General features: G+C 41.2%; 1 protein-coding gene across 1 annotated transcript in view; it reads left to right on the top strand.

Moving 5' to 3' along the window:
* The window catches only part of FOCAD (focadhesin), a 311,074-nt gene that overhangs the window by 251,279 nt on the left and 36,973 nt on the right, over window positions 1–22,822 (top strand). Inside the window, exons 27-35 of the mRNA XM_044265592.1 lie at window positions 1,533–1,771; window positions 5,193–5,282; window positions 12,030–12,177; window positions 14,113–14,232; window positions 16,125–16,247; window positions 16,722–16,799; window positions 17,468–17,539; window positions 18,748–18,850; window positions 21,020–21,100. Coding sequence (XP_044121527.1) covers window positions 1,533–1,771; window positions 5,193–5,282; window positions 12,030–12,177; window positions 14,113–14,232; window positions 16,125–16,247; window positions 16,722–16,799; window positions 17,468–17,539; window positions 18,748–18,850; window positions 21,020–21,100 — 1,054 coding nt within the window. The remainder of the gene's footprint in view (window positions 1–1,532; window positions 1,772–5,192; window positions 5,283–12,029; window positions 12,178–14,112; window positions 14,233–16,124; window positions 16,248–16,721; window positions 16,800–17,467; window positions 17,540–18,747; window positions 18,851–21,019; window positions 21,101–22,822) is intronic.

Raw genomic sequence — 22,822 nt, 5'->3', positions numbered from 1 at the left:
GGGAGGACCTGTTACATATTCATCTGGGCCTTGGGGTCTGGAACTAGGATTTTTAACTATATTTGGGGACAAAGAAATGACTTGTAGATAATATAGAATTAAGTTGGAATTTGGATTTTCCTCAAAGAAATCTTTGCATTTTGATCCTTTGGTTGCTGTTGGAAGTATTCTTACTCCTTTAATGACGGACGGAAATCTAGTTTATGTGGAGGTCTTTGCAGTAGCTCTCTGGTTCAGATATTCACCAGGCCAGGATATTCTATGAGATTTCTAATCATGCTGCTTAGTTCTTGCAAACCAATAAAAATAATCTCCCTAGTAGCCAGCTCAGGGTTGCCTCTTAACATTGTGATTTTTGCATTATTCTACTTCTTCAAAGCACTGATTCGAAAGCCACTTTCTTGACTTCCAGTGTTGGAGCAGCTGGGTCATTTTGAATAGTATTGTCATTACAATAATGCTATGTTAACTTAAAGAATACCTTAGCACATGTTTGATTTTTGTCCTTGAAGTACTGAAGCTTAGAGAGCAAATGGGTACAGAATTAAACACACTTTTTAATGTGCTTTGATTGCAAGGGACAGAACGGCCTTTATGGTGTGTCTGAAAATTTGAAGTGGGTAATAATGCGGAATGATAAACGGGCTTTCTTCCCCACTTGAGACATATTTATAAATGTATATAATGTCTATACCTGGGATTCTTGTAGAATTCTTGTAGAAGCTGTTCATACTCAGCTGCCCTGCCATTTTATTAGGGCTGTTATTCATTTTTTTCCCATAATTACATATAGGAAGGAGCATATAGAGCTCTCCATTTCATTTTGAATAGCTGGTTATTGCTTTGTAACCAAAGGCTTTTAGGATTTCAACTTCCTTTTTAATTAAAAGGAATTAACCCCCTGTAGGAAATAATCCATCTACTGGGAAGCGTTCCCACCAAAAAGTTTGGGAGATCTGCCAATAGATCCCTGTGCTAAACTTACACTTCTTCCTTCGTACTAAACTTTAACCCCCCCACCCCCACCTCCACCGCACACACGCTTCCTCTCTCTCCTGGAAAACTGGCTTTCTGGGCATTTATAAATATGGCTTGGTGGTTTCTCCAGGCTTGGGTAACTTCACTTTGGTTTTTTGTTTCATTTTGTTTTGTTTTTTAGTAAACACACGTGGTCTTTCAAAACACTGACATTTTTTTCAGGCTTTATAGTGAGGGAATTCACACCCTTTCAAAGAAGATGCTTACTTATTTTTTTCCAAATGTAAAAGGATATTACTAATCAGCTGTTTAGGAGCAAATTGTTTCAGTAAGGAAGGGTGAAAAGGGAATCTACTCCCTAGACAAACACAGATACAGATGATTTTAAATGATATTTTTGATTGGCAGGGGGTGGGGGTGTGGGGGGAGAGGGGCAGCTCTGAGAGCCACGGATCTTGTGGTGCGGTGCCTCTGTGACACTCTGTGACAGGTGTGCTTCCTTCATGTTTTAAACAAAAGGCCAACCCCTGTTTTCTTCCTTTGGCATGTCCTAGAAATCCTATTCTGGTGAAAACACAGCAAGCGCGATCGCCCGCTCCGCTGCCGCCACGGCTTTGTCTCTCCTCGTGCCCGTTTTCATTATTTCTTGCAAAGAGAAGGTTGAGGAAATCCTGAACATGCTGACTGCCAGGTTACCTGGGAAACCGAGAGCTGATGAGTCTCAAGCCGTGCAGATCCACATGGGCCTGGCTTTGGGGATGTTTCTCTCTCGCTTGTGTGAGGAGAAGCTCAGGTACAGTCGATGAAAATACTCCTCCTTTTCGTCTTTGTGACGGGACAGGCGGCGCAGGCACATGCGCTCCCGAGCGTGCTGGTGGCAGCCCAGCTTTTTGAAATGGGCGCCTCGGTGCTTTTTTCTCCTCTCTGGGTGCATCCGTCTTCCCAGAATGCCATCCCGAAGGTATTAGTGTGTTTGGGGGGTGGCTTTACGAAGGTGATGGCAACTTGAAAATCATTCCGTGCTTAGCTGAGTGACCTGCATAGATCCGTGTAATAGACACGAGGAAAAGTGGCCTAAAAAGGAAAAAGCTGCTTCTCCCCCTGGTTTCCAAGGGTGAAAATAATTATTGATTATTGATGTCATTATAAAATGGGAGGAAAAGACTGGAGGATCCCTGCTGCCCGAGGGAGGTGAGAATCACCCAGGCTAACTGAGAACTGCATGTACCCAGTTTTAAAGATTGCTTTTATCCCGTGCCCTGGCTACATTTTTATAATCCTTAAAGAGTCTTAATCTGTGCATATTATACCGTGTGCTTTATTCCATTTGCTCGGTGTTGGACGGCTAGCTTTACCCTTGAACGGAGCTAACTGAGTAGCAAAGACCCAGGCGGAAAATTCCACGAGATGGGAAAGTTTTCTTGTGCATGAATCTACTTTGGTTGTGTTGTGCATCCCACTTAGTCTTTATTTTGAAACAAGCCTTAGAATTTTATATATCCAGGTTGATTGCAGTGTGGTACAACGTGAACATTTGAATATCATGAATATTTAGGTGTGCACTGAATTGGAATTTTCCCCCCACCAGAAATAGGATAGTGGGGACAGGCAGCCTGTTGTGACGTTCACTGTCCTTAAACTTCCCTGGTTGGCAGAAATGAACAGTCTGTCCGAAGCCAAGAGACAGTGTCGATGTGGGTAAACTGGGTGGCATTATGCTATATTTAGATTTCAGTTTGAAACCAGTGGTTAAGTTTGCATTTATAATTTACATAGCTTTGTGCAGACACCATTATGTGAAACCTTTATGAGAACTGCTGTTGATCTAGGGAAATACTGTCTTTCAGATGATCATTTTCAGCTCTTGGAAACATCTGTCAGATGATTGGGAAGATTGGCTTCGTCTCTGTGATCATAAATGAAAACGTTTCTAGAATGCTCATTTTGTTCTGTTGACCAGCATTTGTATTTATAGGCCTGGTTCTGGACATGAACACAAGGCTGCCCTTTGCATGTGAATTCAGTGTTCCATACCTCGTGTGTGTGACAGAACGCAGCATGTTTTTTAAAGACTTAAAACTTGAAAGTGATTTTTTTTTTTTTCCCTTTGCCACTATTGCTACAAATGGCATTTTCTTCACCATCTGTGTTCATGCTCTTTCTTCAGTATCTTTCAAGCAACACATTCTACAACTAAAAATGAGCCATGGCAGTTTAATTCCAGGCAACTCATCTCATCCTATCTTGGCTCTGGCTCCCTCGTCATTAGTTTAGGAGGAGAGGCTGCTGGTTTTAGGGCTTGACAAGTTTAGACTTGTAGTTAATTTAATCATGCTACCTGGAGAAACCCGAAGGATTCATGCCAGTTCCTAGATTACCTTCCAGCCCTGTCTCTCTTACTTGACTTTGCACCTGCAGAAGAGCCTGGGGAAGGACACCAGGAAGCTCTTCCCAAGACTGAATGCCCTCAGAATCAGTGCCAATTTTCATTTTGCTCTAATGATCTGTTTGGACAGCATCCTTCCTTTTTTGGCCTGTGTGTGAGCACTGTAGTGACCAGTGTATTAATTCATGGTTCCCACCTTCCTAACTTCTCGGAACAGAGGAACCTGAAATATTTGCCTTTTGGTGCTGATGAGTATTTTACTAGATAATGACAGTGATACTAGATAATGACATTTTTGGAGGAAGTTTCCATTTTTCTAAAATTAAGATCATCATTTGAAGGGCTGTTGACTCTGAATAGTCAGTGACAACCAGTAAGTGGCCCAGCATGACTCCCTCAGGGGTACAGGTTGCCTTACAACCATTGCATTAGTACTACATCATTGTGATATGGCTTCAGATTGATTGTATATAGAGAAAAAAATAACATTGGAATTAAGGCAGTAACCACATGTGCAAACCAAGCACAATACCCTGGCACAGTCCTTAATAAAAAGCTCTTTTGATTAGGTGATGGTCGGTACTGCTGCATGCAGGGCAGTCACGGAAGGAGATGCTTCATTTATTTAAAAAACAAAAACAAAAACAAAAAACCTCCTATTGACCTCCTGTTGGGATACATGGGGACAGTATGTTGGGCTCAAGAATGAAAAAATCACCTTGTAGAAGAGAATTGTGACAATCCTTTTTTGTTTTTTTTGCCATGGCTTATGAAGAAGTCACCTGAATTTTAGTTCTGGTCTAGAATTTATTTAGAAAAGCATATTATTCCCAAGCTTGCTTCTGTCATAACTCCCAGAGGATACTAGTGGATCTCTTCAGCATTGGTTCAGGATAGTTAAGTATATTTTACTCAAGAGAACAACGATAATAGGACTTAGTCAAAGCTATTAAAACTGTGTGTTTGTGTGTGTGTGTGTGTGTGTGTGTGTGTGTGTGTGTACACGCTCACTGCAGAATATAATCCCTCACCTCAGATAAAACCACTGATTCTTGGTTTGGGAAGATATTATGTAAAGTGTCTGTGGCTGGTTGGCATCCTGGGGCTGCATTCCACTAAGCATGGTCCAAGGGAGCAGTGTGACAGTTGATGTGTTAGGAGCCCCTGAACAGTCAAGTGTTGGTGACAGCCCACACCTCTGCCTGAAAACACAGCCACAGAACCACCTTTTAAGTTTTCTTTTAATACAGAAGTCCTAGTTCTCACCAAGACCATTGCAAAACCACATCAATGACTCTGTAAAGACAGAAAAATACGTGGCTGGGTTTCCTCCCCCACCTTCTGAAAAAACAAGTGAAAGAAAAAGGACAAGAACACCCTTCACAAGTGAGACGTGAAATCAGAAGTAACAGTGTCTGCAAGAGAGAGATTTGGAATGATTATTCTTAATTCCAGCTTCACGGGTTGCTAAATATTCCGAAGAAAATCACGTTAGCATTGTTAGAAATGTTTCTGGAATTCTGATTTTGGTTTTTGTTTTTCAGTGGTTTAAAAATCTGAATGGGGTGAGGAAACACAAAAGCAGCAGGTTTTGAGTTTATTGTTTTATAAGTGATTATACTGTTCAGGAACTCAATTATTAAATTCTCAGACTCTGTTTCTCTGCTCTGCAAAATAAGTGTATGTGAATCATCAATATTATTGTTACTTTTATATTTTTTTTAATGAAATGAGTGTTCAGTAAAATATTAAGAGGAAATAGTATATGGTATTTTGGGTATTTGAATGATTTTAAGTAACTGACTTTTTCCTATTGGTCTTTGCCCAGTGATATATCTGGCCAACAGATGAACCTCCTTCTGATGAAGTCTCTGGATGCCCTGGAAAATTGCTGCTTTGATCCTAGTCTTGAATATAAGTATGTTGGTTCCATTTCCTCTCTGATACATGGGGATTGACTCTTTCTCTGCCATAAACTTTACCTTCAGTCATGAAATATTTGTAGGACTGGATCTTGAATTCCTTTGCAAAGACTTTTCACTAATAATTAGAACCTGTAGTTAAAGGTACTTGTTCTAAAAACCATGTTTCAGCAATAGACAGTTTGCTTCAATACAAAGTAACGAATGTCATTTCATGGCTGTCATTAAGTTATTAATATCTTAGTTCTGTCTTCTGCTTATCATATGAGGAGTATCTGGAGACTTATATGCATGACTTAACCTTTTTTAAATAGTTGAAACTATTCTTTGAATTTGGATGAAGAGAACCTTTGACCCATGATTTAGATTTCCCTTGTGAAATCCAATGACTAAAGAATCAAAACAGAAACAAATATAGGTTATGTCCGGAGTTCCCAAACTCCTCCATATTAATCACTTCTCTCTGCCCCACCGCAGACTTCATGCTTTTTAAAGATTTTGCCTATTAAACTAAATATCTTAAAACTTATTATTCCAGTTGTGAAAGATAATCAAAACAAAAAAGAATAATTAGAAAAGAATACCTTGCATTCACTGGCTCATTTGGTAGACCTGCGACTCTTAATCCAGGGGTTCTGAGTTCGAGCCCCATGTTCGGTGTAGATATTACTTAAAAATAAAAATTTTTTTAAAAAGAAAAAAAATACCTCAAAAAACTATTTAAACTTACTGTTAGTTTTCTGAATGTTTTAATTGGTCTGTGACTTATGTGGGAGAATATAGTGTTATTAGGCTTCCTGAAGTACTAAGGCAGTCGAGGACTTACACTGTATCTTTTTGGACTTCCAAGTGTTTTGGAACCTCCAGTTTAGATGTTCTGGTATTCATTGTTACTAAAAATCTCAACACGTTGTAAGCACTAAGCTCCAGTTTATTAACTCATTTAGTTTGTGCTGTTTCGGGCACTGCTCAAATGTGACTATTTACGTTCATGGCCTTTAAGGGAACTTACGACCTAAAGTTACATTCAAGTCATCTAGCCTGCTACATTCAGACAGAGAAGAGAGTCAATAGAAGGAACTGCCTATCTCAGGTATTTCATTATGAGTAGATGAAGTCAAATCTTCACTTGGTAGATGATAGAGGATCTTCTCTGAGATGCAAGCTAAGATGAGATAAGAATCATTGACATCCACCCAGTTTATCATGAAACACTTTAGAAATGAAATGAGATGTTTTAAGAGTGTGGTTTTGAATATGGGAAAAGAGAGTTCAGTGGCATGATTGAAGTCTCTTGAATGTAGAAAATGATGAATGGAAGGGGTAGGGCCATTTAGCTTTTACTGGGTCTGATGAAGAGTTGCTATCTTGGAGCCCAATCCATGTGTTGGTGGTGTTGCCTTTTACAGCCAAGGAGTAAGATAAATCTCCCTCCCTCCACCCCCCCCCCCCGCCCCACTTTCCCCCAGAGGTATTCATCATAGCTATAGAGCATGGTATTACAAAGCCGGGAACAAATTTGTGGATCAACTTACTGCAGGCTTTCAGCCTTGTGACTTACATGTATTATCTCCACTGGTCTGTGGGAAGTTTGTTTGAATGAAGGAGAACCATAGAGATAATGGAATTGTCCATAGTGTGGGTATTTATGCATATAAAAACCTCCTATGTCTAAGGACATTTAACTTTACCATTACCTTTTTTTGTTTGTTTGTTTAAAGATTTTATTTGTTTATTTGACAGAGAGAGATCACAAGTAGGCAGAGAGAGAGAGAAGAGGAAGCAGGCTCCCTGCTGAGTAGAGAGCCAGATGCGGGACTCGATCCCAGGACTCTGGGATCATGACCTGAGCCGAAGGCAGAGGCCTTAACCCACTGAGCCACCCAGGCGCCCCCATTAACTTTTTATATCTTATTTCTTCATTATTCTTCCTTGATTCTTACCTCCGTGATGATCAGCTATGCTTAGGAGAGGAAAGGGTGAGCCCAGATTGGGACTAAACCTGGAGAATTAAGTAGAAGAGGGTCATCAGAAATTTCCTGTCCCTTTAGGAAAGTCTTGCCGGTCTCTCAGAACTCAGTTAAAGCCCAGATCCTTCAAGAAACTCTCCAACTTCTCAAACTCCTGTTCCCTCTACAGTTAATGAAGTTTAGTATTTTGTCGTTCCTAATGCTTTGTAGCTTGAAGCACTTAGGTAACTGTCTCTGGTTTCATTTCAACTAATACCACATGGCTGTGTACTGCACTAGGCATTTTCACATCCGTTTCTCCTGTCATTCAGCCCCAATGACAGTCTAAATATTGATACTAAAACAGGAACAGTCATCGCTTTGGTTTACGATTAAGAAAATGACTCTTACGCAGGAGACTGGTTCAAGGTCACACAAATAGCAGCTGGGGGAGAAGCTAGGTCGTCTGCTGTCAAAGCCATGTTTCTGTCTCTTACATAGTTTGGTGGGGAGAGTGCATTTCAGTAGAAGGAAAGCTATTTGCTGACAATATGGTGTTTACTACATTTTTTTTTTAAAAAAAGATTTTATTTATTTACTTGACAGAGGTCACAAGTAGGTAGAGAGAGAGGAGGAAACAGGCTCCCCGCGGAGCAGAGTGCCTAATGTGGGGCTCTATCCCAGGACCCTGGGACCATGACCCCGAGAGCCGAAGGCAGAGCCACCCAGGCGCCCCTGTTTACTACTTTTTTTGACATGTGAGTGTATCTCACTATTAAAAAGAGAGACAGAAGGACAGACAGACACACACACACACACAGACACACACACACACACACCCCAAACCACACCAGAGACCACCACCCCCCCAACCGGGCATAAAGTATTCCCCTGACTAATAAGATTCAGGAGTCTCCGGCAGTCTACCCTCAAGTGAAATAGTGCAAGCATTACCAGGAGGTAGTTAATAGACCTGGGAGCTTGCTACCTCAAGTGATAGAATTCACCCAGAGTAAATTCACCACGCTTCCGTGATTTAATAGACATGTCCCTGCTGAGAGGACCCAGCACCTGGGCTGGTGTGGGAGGAGGGTGGCCTGATCACTTACAGTCTGCTGCCATCTAGTGGTACCTATTGTGCCATTGCAGTCCCCGCAGCCTTAACTAGTCCTGCCATCCATCAATGACCTGAGCGCTGGTTAATTGCTATTGAGCTTTTACAAATACGATAACATCTGTATAGCACTCTGTAAAGGGCAAAGCGCTATACAAATGTTAACTGTTATTAGAACTAATTATTAGACGGCCTCCTACTTAATCTGCAGGGTTGTCCACAATAAAGTCAGGAATTGAAGATTCATATCTGATTAATTTTAGAAACAATTTATCATTATATCTCAGTTGATATAGCAACCCACAGAGCAGAATTGCACAGCTTTTCTTTTCGCCAGTGATATTTTAATATACTTGGATAAGAGATTCAAAGAAGTAAAGACATAATAGGACATATAATTTTAAAACTCACATTCTCTTTGTCATTTGTTAGTATTCTTAAAGATTCATGTTAGTAATTCCAGAACCCAAAATTTATACCTAATATTATAATTTGGTTTTATTTCATCTCTCTGAGACACCACCATGGAACTCCTTTTTGTTTTCAGTGGAGAGAAAGATGTTGAAGCTACTTCTGCCCAAGTTATTCGTGGTTTAGAGCCGGCAAACATATCAAAAGGGAGCTAAGATGAGGTCAATGTATATCAGTGCTGACCTAAGCACCTAGGGGAATCTTTAAGACTTAGGACCCCCCCCCCAAAATTAAAATATAGACCACTTGGAAATCAGAAGAAGATATAAGGAATAAAGCTTCAGGACTATCTTCTTGGAGCATGCTGGAAAAATGAGATGGAGTAGGAGTTTAGAAGGTCAATAGACACATACATCCTAGCATATTTATATTGGCACATGTATGTCCATAGTTAGATTGTATGTTCACATATGACAACAGTCACTGATCATTGTAGCAATAGAATAGAATCACTAATGAATGGCAACCTTGCCCATGAATAATTATGCTGTGATAATATTAGGTAAATGTGAACTAGGAACCGGGATGTCTTTTTCTAAGCCTTTGTGCCTGCATGCCTTGGGATAGTAAAAGAGGAGTTTTAGTCCAGGAGATAAAGATTTTTGCCTACCCAGGATAGACATTTGGAATGCGAGGCGGGCTGCCCAGGCATCCATCCTTAACACTGCTCAAAAGCCAGATGTAGGATGCCTCACTGAGAAAGATGACCCCCAAAACTTAAGTGAGCTTTAAGAGGTCTCCTTTTCCAGCATGAAATATGACACTCCTCTTTCTTAAATTAGTCTGGCAAGAAATGGAAATTGAGTTTTCTTGATTGAATCTTGGATAATATATTCAGTGTATTTTAGCACTGGTAAATTTTGCCTCAACCTGAATAGAAGAATCCAGTCTTGGTTTTGCTGTTTTATTTGTAGGTCTTCTCTCTACTTTGGACTCTCTTAAAACCCTGTATTGGGTCAGTTCTCCAGCATTCAATATTGACTGAACTGTGTCCCTGTCAAAGCAGCATACAGCAGTAAGGGAAAATCAGAAAACATACCCAGCCTCGTGGAGCTTCCAGACTAGTGGAGCAGAAATCAAATAGTCCTTCAAATAATCCTCACCAGAATTTATAATTAAGGGACGCCTGGGTGGCTCAGTTGGTTAAGCATCCGCCTTCAGCTCAGGTCACAGTCCCAGGGTGCTGGGATGAAGCCCCATCAGGCTCCCTGCTCAGAGGGGAGTCTGCTTCTCCCTCTCTCTCTGCTCCTCCCCACCTCGCTCATTCTCTCTCTCTCTCAACTAGATAAATAAAATCTTTATTTAAAAAATAGAAATTTAAAATAAAATCTTTTTAAAAATTGAAATTTATAATTAAAATTCTCTGAATTAAATTAGTATGGGGCATTATGGGAGAGTCCTGAAGAGTTTCCCTGCTGGGCCAGGGAAGGTGTCCCTGAGGAAGTAACATTTGAAATCTTAATCGAAAGTAGCAGTTAAATAGTCAAGAGGGAGCAAAAGTCAAATTTTTCAAAGTATTAATCACATTTTGTCTAACTATCTTTGGTTCTAATTTTGTCAATTTTTATATGCACCAGGATAGAAAAAGCCAAAAAAAAAAAAAAAAAGACCTTCCCTGTAGATTCTAAATGGAAACAAAGACTTTAAATTCCATACTAAAGAAGAACGTCTTTTCTCTTTCAGAAACGTGATTGGTCTCTAAAGCATGCCTTGTTCAGGTGGTAGGCACTGATTTAACTGGTTGGAAGTGCATTATACTGGTCAAGCTTGTTGTTAAATTCCTGTAAGCTGGAACAGCAGTTCTGCCTGGCTAATGATGGATTATTACTGCAGTAGCTTCTTTACAAAGGATTTCCTAATGCCAGATAGTTACACAATAGAACCGAGAAAAACAGGCTCAAGATACAGTGCCTTCTCACAGGCATTTCATCAGGGCATCCCGACGGGGCCCTGAGAGGGGCCTGGGGCTTGGCAGATGGAGCAGAAGGCTGGGAATGAGAAGCCTCTGTCTCCTGGCCGTGCTCTGCTGGAAGCTCTCCATTTGACCTTGAACAGATCTTGTAGCCTCTCTGTCCTTTTGGGTGTCTCTTATCTGTTGTGGATGCTTCTTTTGCAGGAGGTGTTTGAGGGAAGGAGCTAACATATTCAGGAAACGATGTGAGGGTTGATGCCAGCCAAGGAGACAGATACTATAGACGTGTAAAGTAACATAACTTATGGGCATTGAAATACGTTATTGGAGAAATGCCCTGGAATGGCGTCTTCAGCGCCAGATACCATGCCAGGCAAGCCAAACCAGAGTTGAGATGATTTCTGAAAAACAGTTCAGCATTTTCTCAGTTTAAACACAACAATGATGACAGAAACTTTTTTTTTTAAGTAGAAAATCACCCTACAGCTGCATTATCTAATCATTCTAACTAGAAGTTTTCTGGGAGACCCCTTTTATTTCCTTAAATGGATATGTATTCTTCCCCAAGAACTGGGGCACAAAGCCCAAGATTCCAATTGAATTGTCACATGGGGTAACTTTTGACAAGCCTGTCATTTGTCCATTTTCTCTTCTGACCCAGTGGTACTCTGAGGGATCAGAGGGGAGAAGAGGATTAATGTCATTGTGCGCAGACAAATAACACAGTTTCTTTAAGAAATTCCACTTGTGGAAGTTGACTAGGAAACACGAAGCACTTAGCAGCACCTCATCATCAGGGCTTGCGACGTGTCCCCCCTGTCATTAGTCAGCTGTCCTCAGCTCATATTCTGAAATGGAGTCTTTTCTCTCGTTCAGTTCATCGTAGCGCCGTCTACATGCGGACATGGGGGGATGGGGCCGAGGACCACAGACCTTCTCCCAGTGCGGGGATAGAGCTGGTTTGATGTGACTTTTTATTCATCGTCCTACCTCACCATAGAGTTTAAGTCAAATGTATTTCATATTTTCGTTTGTTCTTCCCCAGTGTGTCCACAGCACTAACATGGGCCAGAGACACCTGTTCTGATAGAAAGTTTTCCATTTAAGGTGGGGAGGGGCAGTGGGTGTGCCTGTGGTGGTTCATGGGACCCACTTATATACCAGGCAGCAGACTGAGAATCCAGCCATCTCATCTCAGGTCCAAGAGCATTATAAACTCCTGTGATGAGTGAAGAGCAGTAACGTGGATTTCTGGTGATTTTTAACAGGTTTTTTTCTTTCTTTTTTTGCATCCAAGCACGGGCTGTATATTGGGAGTTGGACTTGTTCTGTCTCTCATGAGCCACAGCAGCCAGACAGAGTCCCGAGTTCACGTGGCAGCATCGCTTCGGAAGCTCTCAACGTACCTAGATGACAGTGGGAGCCAAAGCAGAACATTTCAGGAGGTAGGAGCGGGAGGTTACGGTTTTCTTCCCTGTGTTGTCTCATGTTTTCCCGTGGCCACTGATTTTCTACTACTCATATTTTGGTAACACTGAAATTAAATTCTTCCTCAGTTTCAGCTGAGATAAGGAGAAGAATTTGAGTGGCAAACAACCTATATTAGATCATAAGGTTTTCAAACTGTGCAGCTGTTTGAATCAATTCAGACTTAAATGTGGCCTTTAAGATAAGAGCCTTTAGTGAATGCAAAAAACGAAGTCAGCAGCGCTAGAAGGCACTTTCTAAGAAGAGCTGCGATTTCCGGAGGAAGGTTCAATGGAGATTTTTAGAATTACACTCAAGCCAAATGTAACTTTAAAAGATGGCCAGGAGTAAGCTTAAGAAACTGTGGATCGAAAAAGGCATTTGATTTCTTTCTTTCTTTCTTTCTTTCTTTCTTTCTTTCTTTCTTTCTTTCTTTTAATGTCAGCTAGCATGGAAAGTCATTGTGGAAATTCCCTTTACCACACTTAATGAAAAGATTTTTCTGTTACGGTGCAAAAATACACGGACTTGTGGATCCTGGGACACAGCTTTTGTGTGTCAACCGCGTTCAGAGTGAATGTCTGAGGTGTGTGCCTCTGCCCAGGTGAAGCTGGGAGGCCTGGGCTCTGTCTTCGGCAGGACCCGGGGATGACCTTTTAGCCTGGCCAGATTCTCTGTCTCATTAGAGCAGATTCTGTTTTCTCCGGGCCTGCCCACGAGCTATTGATGGGCACATAATGGCTGCTGTGTTCCCTTGCTCAGCTCCTCTGCTTTCAGCAATAGGACTTGTTGAATCGGTGAATTTCTTTGGGGCACAGAGGGTTGAAGTTTTGTTCTACTATGTGCACCACATTTCCATTTTTAAAGCAGTTGCAGAGCACAGTTGAAAAGGACGTATCTTTTTAAGCAAAGGGAGAAAATTTTGCCACCAAGAGGCAGTTCGATTAATAAATGAAAGTGGGGTTTTTAGCACTGATGCCTCCGTCTGCCTTGATGTTTTGATTTATGAAGCCTTGAGCAGGCGGTTTGGTTTTTTCCCCTCCCCTCTGATGTTTTATTATCCAATTTCTACCTTAGAAACAGCTTCCTTTTTTCATGCTGTATCGACCAGGGTTGGGAGTTGAACATTTCCACTTTGCCTTAACAGCATCTTTGTGAAGGAGGGCTTCATGAGGAAAGTGTGAGGTAGTAGGGAGGGGATGACTAGCCAGGATTTGCAGAAATTGAGGCTCAAGTCGATTGAGTGACTTGCCCGAAGTTTCTTAGCCTGTCAGTGGTCAGTGTGGGACGTACACCTGTGTGGGCCATCTTGACTCCCAGCATTCTCTTTTATTTATAATTTGCTCATTTATTCATCTCTTCATGTATTAATTAGCACACCGGTACCCTGAGGTAAGGAATATTACCTCTATTTTACACAGTGTATGTAACTCTAAAACCCGCATGCCTGGCCGCAATGCCCCACTCCTAAGAGGGAATCTTAATGCAGCCATGGGTCACATCTTTGAATTTTCTCTCTGGCTTGGCCTTGAATCAGAGCACATGGCTATTAGTAACATTCGCTGGTGATAAAAATCTAGCCTCTGCTCGATAGACCCAGTGTTCTGACATGAGATGGCGAGAGAACTTTCTGATTTTGAGTCTAAAGATCTGGGCTTGAATCTTGCCCCTGTCACTGGCTAGCTGTATGTAGTCGGGCCTCAACATCCCTATGTGTTAAGTGGGAATTCTGACCCACATCTCATACCATCGTGAGGACATGTCAGGCGGCGAAGCAGTGTCTGGTCCGTGGTAAGCATACTGGAATCCAGTCCTTATTCCGGGGAGAAGTTGGACAGAACACTGATGTCCACTAAATCATGTTCTTTTGTTTTCCCTCATGAAGAAGCCTCTCCTGCCGTCTCTTCTTCTAGGTCCTTGCTTATACCCTCAGCTGTGTATGTACCTCAGCGTTCAGTACCGGGATCATTGAGGCTGCGGAGGCTGAAGATATCATGAACAAGCTTCGGATGTTGGTAGAAAACAACCAACAGGTTGGAATGTGTGTCCTGATCACTCCTGTCTTTGGGTCTCATGTTACTGCTGAGTCCTAATCTTGACTGACTGATTAGACTACTCTCTGGATGTTTTCATGCACAGAACTGAGGAACTACTTTTCTTTTTTTAAGATTTCAAAAAAAAATTTTGCTTGAGAGAGTGTTCACAAGTGGTGGGGGGGAGGCAGAGGAAGAGGAAGAGGAAGAGGAAGAAGCAGATTCCTTGCTGAGCAGGGAGCCCCCTGTGGGGCTCGATCCCAGGACTCTGGGATCATGACCTCATTGAAGGCAGATGCTTAACCGACTGAGCCACCAAGGCATCCCCAGAACTGAGAAACTTCCGACTTTTCTCACTACCGTAGCCAACGGTCACAGATGTCTTTTCTCTCTCCTTAAACTTTATCTTTTGTAGGTACTAATTTTTCTTTGTCAGAGGGAGTATGAAAGGCTTTTCTCTCCCTCCACCGGTATTTAGAAAGCCTTGAAACATGTGGCTAGGGAATGTAAGGCTAGTGATAACAATTTGCAAAGATACGAATACTTGATGGACTCTGATGGGTCAAACCTCTGCAAATTCAAAGCAGAGAATGTCTGCTCATGCCTGAATATGCATGGGACAATTTAAATACCTGAAAATTACTTTAAAGACCTTTAAAATGTTTCCTCGGAAATATTATTCAGCCTTAAAAAGGAAGGAAATTCAGACACACGCTACAACATGGATGGATCTTGAGGACATGATGCTAAGTGAAATGGACCAATCACAAAAAGACAAATACTGTATGAGTCTATTGCTAGGAAGTCCTTGCAGTGGTCAGAAGCTTAGAGAGTAGAAAGGTGGTCGCCAAGGGCTTCGGGAGGGAGGATGGGAAGATACTGTTTAAGGGGTATAAGATTTGCGTATGCAAGATGAAAGAGTTTTGGAGATGGGTCGTGGTGATGGTTGCACAGCAGTATGAATGTATTTAATGCCACTGAAAAGTGGGGAAGATGGCAAATTGTACGTTATGTATATTTTATGACAATTTCACTGAAAAATATGTTCCCTCTAATTACACTTGTTGTAAAATTGCCCCATCTGGACTTTTTTTTTTTTTTTTTTAGATTTCTCCACAAAGTCTCAATATTGGCCATGGGGTGGATTATTGCGGGATTCACTGGTTATTAGCTAATATTGTGTTGTGTTGTATTGTTACTAGTTTATGGATGTGTGACTGCTCACTTAAATTCAAAATAGGCTTTGCAACACCAAGATGTGGAAGTTTGCATATGCTCTGCTCATCATGGGGACTTTTTCTCCTTTTGTTTGGGAGTTGACTAAGCTTGCATGATCTACTTCAGTATTTTCACCCTTTCATTCCTTCTGCTGAAAATTTGGATCATTGGAATCAAGTCTTGTAATGGTCCAGTATTATTTTCCTAAAATAAACCATTCAGTGCTGGTGAATTCCGAATAGTTGGTCTGCAGTTTCTGTTGCAAACCAAAGTCTTGATTTTTTTTTTAAAGAAATTTTCAGTTGTTGGGAGATGAGATAGATATGTGTTTGTTTGTTTTTTTAAAGATTTTATTTATTTGTCAGAGAGAGAGCCCAAACAAGGGGAGCCACAGGCAGAGGGAGAAGCAGGCTCCTCACTAACCAAGGAGCCTGATGCTGTCCTCGATCCCAGAACCCTGAGCTGAAGGCAGACACTTAACTTACTGAGCTATCCAGGTGTCCCCAAAGTCTTAATTAAAAAAAAAAAATTCTGCAAATCGCTGATTTTCAGATGGCAAAAGAAACTATCGGTAGCAAAGGGAGTCCCTCGAAGTGCTTAGATGCTGTCTGTAAAATTCTGTGCCATCTGCGCTCTTCTTTTCTTTACCCTTTGTTTTTATTTATTTATAACAGACTTCAGGTTTTGCCCTGGCGTTGGGAAACCTGGTTCATGGTTTGTCTGTATGCGGACATGGAAAAGCTGAGGACTTGGGCCACAGACTGCTCCCTGCTTGGATCAGAACTGTTCTAGCACAGGTAGGAGGGCACGTCCTAGCATGTGATTTTATATTTTTATAATGGAAAAAAAGAGCAACTTTATTGAACCACTTATAGGTGCTGCTAAGATATATAGCCTAACAGTAAAAGAATAGGCAATTTCAAATGAAAGGGACATAGGAACTTCAAATCCCTTGTAAATGATACATCCTGTCGACCATTATAGCTTTTTTTTTTTTTTTTTTTAAACAGGCTACTTTCTTAGTGTTTTAACTTTCAAACAGCATTGTGGTTTTGAAAATATAGAACAAGAAGAAGCCACCTCTGATCAAGTAACTTCAGCCTATTACTGTATTCAAGTCAGCTGCCATTTATGGTTCGGTGATGCAGGTTACGTTGACCCTACAAGTGTAGTATCATTTTGACCAGGGTTTCTCTAGAATATAATAAGTTTCATAGGATCCAAACCCCAGGATTGTTTGCCTCTTGACATACCGGATGCTTTGTTTTCAGGGCACTCCCACAATGCTTTGCTTGGCGGCACTTCATGGCATGGTGGCCTTGGTAGGCTCTGAAGGGGACGTAATGCAGGTAAAAAAACCAAAAAACAAAGCACAAATGGAGAAATCTATATGTGTGCATGGCCACAGCAAGAGGAGAGCACTGAGTGTCTCAGTTTGCCAAGGACAGAATACATGCTTGTAGTAATGGTTATTCTGGGCTTTTCAGTGCCTTGATAAATAGAAAACTGCTCTTGGGGGAGCATTCCCTTTTAGAGATTTGTTCCTTCTTTTATTTGGTTCATAAGAACTAGACGTAAGCAGCCTACATACTTTACACAAAGTTCCCTGCCCAAGAAGTGACTGAATCGTAAGAAATTTCAGAAGTTGTCCATAAGAACCTCCATTTTGTATCTGTCATGTTTAAGTTTATATCTAGGTAGTTGTTTCACTTTTAAATGTTTCCCACCGTGGACATATGTATGTTCCAGTTTGCAAGTAATGCTAAGGAGCGCCTGTGTTCACACAGTGAAGGCTCTTCAGTGAACGCTGCTCACTGCACTGAGCTCGTGTTAGGAAATCGGTGATAAATACGGCACGGGCCCTGCCCTCAAGGAGCCCACAGCTTTTGTTTATGAAATGTAAGCATGTAGTGGTAGATGATACCGTAGGTTAGAAAATGATGGCTTATCCACTGGGAATGCCATTATTTACTTTTTGGCGGGATTGGGGTAGATATATTTCTCCTTTTTCTTTCAGCTGAAGTCAGAAGCCATCCAGTCCTCTCATTTTCAAGCCCGACTCAATGAAGTCATTAAAACTGTAACTCAGGTGAGAAGAGGAATTTAAAAATCTTGGATGGAAAAACAGACAATCTGCCCCCCCCCTTTTTTTGAGGCAGAGAGAGAGAGAGAGAGAGAGCATGCATGTGTGTGTGGGACAGTGGTAGAGGGAGAGAGAGAATCTTGCCCAGTGTGGAGCCTGATGCAGGGCTCGATCTCATGACCTTGAGATCATGACCTGAGTTGAAACCAAGAGTTGGACACTTAACTTACTGAGCCACCCAGGCGCCCCTCAGCTACTTCCTTTTACTGCCTTTCTCTTTCATGGTACCAGCTGTTCTCCTTGGAAAATGAGGAGAACTCTGGTTATTCACGTTCAGTCCAAGCAGCACTTGAGAGTGGCTTATGGCCCAACATTCACCGAAAAGCACGCACTGCCTCTGGGAAAAAAGCTGGCATTTTTGCGTTAACTGAAGTTGGAAGGCGATCAAAGGGCAGGACAGATATCTAAGAATAGTTGAGAAGAGCTAGTTCAGATGTCACAGATAAAAAGTGTTCGTAATAATTGGTCCTATTTCAAGTATTCTTATTTGCTTGGCACAGTTGATACTCTTACTATATATAGAACTTTGTAGATAGTCTTTTAGCATACTTTTTTCTTCCTGTAAATACAGCTGATTATTACATTTACCACATAAACAAGCTTTAGTAATTCATGCTTTGTGAAGGAAACATAAATCTCTGAACAGAAGAAACTCTCTTTTGCATGTAGGAATGTGATTCTCAGAAAAAGAATTATACCAAAACTTAAGTGCTTATAACTTGGGAGAAAAATCTATAAATGAAAACTTATTTAAGAAAATCTATATTATGAATGATAAAGCAATAATAGAACATTACTTAAAGAAGAGAACAAAATAATATCTCCTTGCATTTTTAGAGGTATTTTATTCTTAAATATCTAACACCCTTTTTAAAAAATTACTTTTTGGATTTTTTCCCCTTTTTTTAAAAAAAAAATTCCTTTGAGACCAGTCATGATTGATTGATTCATCCATACATTTCTTCAGCAACAATCCTTGATCACCTGTGTGTCCAGGGTTTAGTATACTAGACACGTGATATTATGTCTTGTCAGAGAACTTGTCATTAGCAGACAAGCCACCACCTCATAAAAGATAAATTATTTCCTGAGTGACCTTATATTAAACAGAGTTGGGCTCTTGCCCAATTGAACTGTTACGCTTTCATCCATAGGTCATCAGTGTGTCTGGGGTGATTGGTCTTCAATCAAATGCTCTCTGGCTTCTAGGACATCTTCATCTGTCTACTCTGTCCTCAAGTCAGAGCAGAACCTCTGGTAAGATCAGAATCTTATAATACTGGGGCTGGCAGGTGGGGTTGCTATGGGGGCTGTGTACTTGGTTAAGAGCATTAACCTTTGTAGCCACTTTAAGTGGTGGGTGTTACCATCCCTCTTTTACGTCAGAAGAAGGAGAGGCTGTGGAGAGCCTTCCTGACTTGCCCAAGTACCATCACTCTTAAATGTCAGAAGAAGAGGGGCTTGGAGATCCTTCCTGACTTGCCCAGGGTCACATGGCAGCAGGTGGTGGACACGCAGTTGAACTCACCTCTGTCAGCCCCCAAAACCCATGCTCTTTTCATCCTTCCTCCCTGCCTCCCTCAGAGAATAGATTATGCCGTCTAACCCCATATTTCACAAATGAAAATACTGAGGCTTAGAAAGGTGACATGACTTACATGTGCAGTTAGTTTAGCGACAAATCCAGAAAGTAGGAAGAGGTCTTTGAAGCGCAGAAGAGAGTTCTTTTTATTTTCCTAGATGGCATTATAGTTTGTGTAATACTCATATTTCATTAAAAGTCTCTTCCTATATGACTGGATTTCTTTGGACCCCTGCTTTTTGTTTTGTTTTGTTTTGTTTTTGACGGAGAGAGATCACAAGCAGGCAGAGAGAGAGAAGAGGAAGCAGGCTCCCCGCCGAGCAGAGAGCCCGATGTGGGGCTCGATCCCAGGACCCAGAGATTATGACCTGAGCTAAAGGCAGAGGTTTAACCTTACCCTGAGCCACCCAGGCATCCCAGCCCTCTGCTTTTAAGAAAAGAATGGAATACATGCATTTAAAGATATGCACATACTTGGCATTGAAATTAAAATTCTAGGTCTTACCATCACAAGGCCTTTTCTGTTTCCACATTTTTAATAAAAAGCAGTAAAAAAGATTTGCAATTCCCACATGCTTAATTTAAGTTTGTACTTAAAGATTTTCTGCGGAAGCCTTCCCTGTAATACATGGGGACCTGGATTTGCTCCTTGCTCTTTACAGAATTTTGACCCACTGGCTCTCTTGGACCTAGGCCAGAGAGGTTAGGTACCAAAGATTTCTCATTAAAACCTACTGTCACATATGCCCTGACAGGTAGTCCAGAGATAGCATCACCCTGAACACGTAGTACTGTAATTACTGTTCCCCTCACTTTCAAACACTCCATAGCTAGAGAAATAGGACATTTTCCACAGCATTCCCAACATAATGAACTTGAGACAGCTGGTAGTTGTCATATTAAAATGGGAAAAAGGAAAAAAAAAAAACAAACCACCAAACTTAGTCATAGAGGAAACCTTAAGTAATGCTAGTTTGGAAGGGCAGTGGGCTCCTAAAGTGAGGTCCTGGTAAATTAGCAAGCTGATGGCAGGCTTTTGCTTTTTTACGTAGATTTTTAATCATTGTGCTCTGGGTTACATGGCCGGCCCCCCATGTACTCAAGGCAGGTGGTCGTGAACTGTCTCACACCAGGTTCGTTGGAACACAGTGATTGTTATGTCTGGAAAAGTACAGCTCCTTGTTTCTGTTGGAATTTTCCAGTTGAGCCATTTGTTGTGGCAAAAAGCATCTCATGACGCAATTCTGGGGGACTGGGGAGGAAAAGAATTTAGGAAACTCCCCAGACTCGCCTCGCCTCCGTGTCACTGCCTCAGTGTTCCAGGTCAGCAGGCAGACCTGGTGATTTGGACATGCTGGTCACTGAGAGGTCCCTGCCTTCTGAAGTAACAGGCCAGCTGCTGTTATTACTGATTGTGGCATTTCCCTGGTTCATCGATCTGGCTCGGGATGTCCTCAAGTCGCCCCTAGAATGGTGGTCTCAGCCTAGAGGCCAGCGGACTCCTTGCAGACACTGAAGGTCGCTGGACTGGGGAGTATTGATGTGACAGCATGGAAAGGACTTTTTTTTTTAACCACTTCAGTGAAGTTTCAGTCCCCTGTGATTTTGCAGAATCTGCTAGGTTTACCACAATTTTTGCTTTGCTTGCATAGCCTAAGTGATTCCTTCACGGCCAGTCACTTAATCTAATAGAATTAGTTGCCACCACGAAGTGTTGTGCTAGATTAATGGCGTAAACATCCCTGCTTTGTCTCTCGGTTGATATGGCAGCAGGAGATCATTATCTTTCCTTCATTAGTCCCGCCAAGTTCACTGGTTAATTTGATCATTTTCTGTCTCCACAGTTCCTACTGACTATAGCTATTTGCCTGAGAGCAGTTTTATTAGAGCGGCCATTGGCTTCTTCGTCACAGGAGGGAAAAAAGGCAAGTGAGCACATTTCTTGAATGTTACCATTCTTCTTACGCGTTAGGTTTGGGTGCGCCAAGCTTGCTTCTGTAGGATTAAACCATAATGAACATGAAGGAGAGAATATTTTCGTCTGCTAGACCAACTTCGCAGTAGAAATGACCACAAGGCCAACACACCATGTCTTCTCTTGGAATCATTGTATCTGACCTTGGGAGTGGCGGGGTGCGGAGGGTGGTCACGGGGATCTATGAAGACCTTAATCTTTTTTCAAAAAGTATGAGCATGCATTTCTTTTCTTCTTAATGTTGAGCGGGTATTGACCATAAAAGAGAAAATGCAGCTGAGACCTGACTTGGAAGTAAGTCTTCTCCCTGGACCTTGAATGATGGCTCTCTGTTGTTGGAATCACTGGCTCTAGTTCTTAATTGTATCTTGTGTTCTTTTTCTCTGCAAACATTTGTCCCTGTGGGATTCTTGGTTGCGGCCACCCCCATTAGAGCACAAGCAACCTGAAGACAGATGGACTCGCCTTTCGTTTTTAACTGGAGTCTGATTAATGCCATAGAAGTTTTAAAATAAATGCTCTCTACTGATACACATCGACTATTCAGCTATGCGAGGGCAAATGTATCCCTCTTGAGACTTTGATAGCTCAGGAAATATTTTCATTCATATAATATTCTTTCATTGATAGTTGCTAGTTTATTTCTTGCCTGGCCTGGTTGGGTCGATCTGGGCAAATCCAGTGCCTGCATTATGATAAGACCATCCCAGTTTTGGGAGGAGTTTTTAAACAAATTAAACTGAAGAAATCTGGAGAACTTAGATTTAATTAATGAAGGTCGTAAAAGAATAAAATCTTACTCTTGGAAGGGACATTAAAGATCATGTCATCTGATTTCCCATTGAATACAGTAATCCCTGCAGCTTCCAGATTATAAACTAGTTTCAGAGTTTGGAGATAAAATCCTTTACTTCCTAGAGTTCTTGAAACTGTAGTATTATTTTAGGGTCATGAGTTAGCATGACTGCTTTTACATACCCTCAGTAAAAATGGGCATATAGTTATGTCATTGTTGTACGTAATATAGTTATATATTAAATGTGTAGTATATTACATGTAATATAGAGTTAATTGTTTATAGTGTCATAAATTAAGTCTATTTACGGTAGTATCATAGAAGAGATGTCTTCATTAGTAAGAAATTGAACTTTTACTGAAGGAGCATCTTAAATTTCCATAGCCAGGATAATTTTAGGAATATATATTTTGTTCCTTTTTTTTTTTAGTATCTTACAAAAATTTTAAATGATGACAACATGAGCTATTTCCATGAGAAATAAAATAAAAATTCTTAAGACAAAAGAAAAGATACTTTTTCTTTCCAGTGAATAAAATGTAATGTGGACTCCCCAGATCCCTATTTCTTGGCAGACATGAATTTTCTCTGAATCCTGTGGGAAATTCAGGATTTCATGTTGGTTAAACATAACATTTTTATGATTACATAGTCATGGCACCACAGGAAATGTTCTGCTCTCGAATTGAAAAATCAGGTGGAGATGGCCTCAGTGACGTTACTTGCAATCTTCCTGAAAGCCGTTTTAAGACAGATAAATGAAGTATTAAAAATGCCATATTACCAATCAGATTTTTGGCATTTTCAGGTTGTGGGATAGGGCTGCCGCCTTGTCAAGTTTGCTGACTAGATTCAGAGGAAAATCTATTCAGCCTT

The sequence above is a fragment of the Neovison vison genome, chromosome 9, assembly GCF_020171115.1.
Source record: "Neovison vison isolate M4711 chromosome 9, ASM_NN_V1, whole genome shotgun sequence".
NCBI lineage: Eukaryota > Metazoa > Chordata > Mammalia > Carnivora > Mustelidae > Neogale > Neogale vison.
The sequence above is the reverse complement of the archived record's forward strand: the minus strand, read 5'-3'. Positions and strand labels throughout refer to the sequence as shown.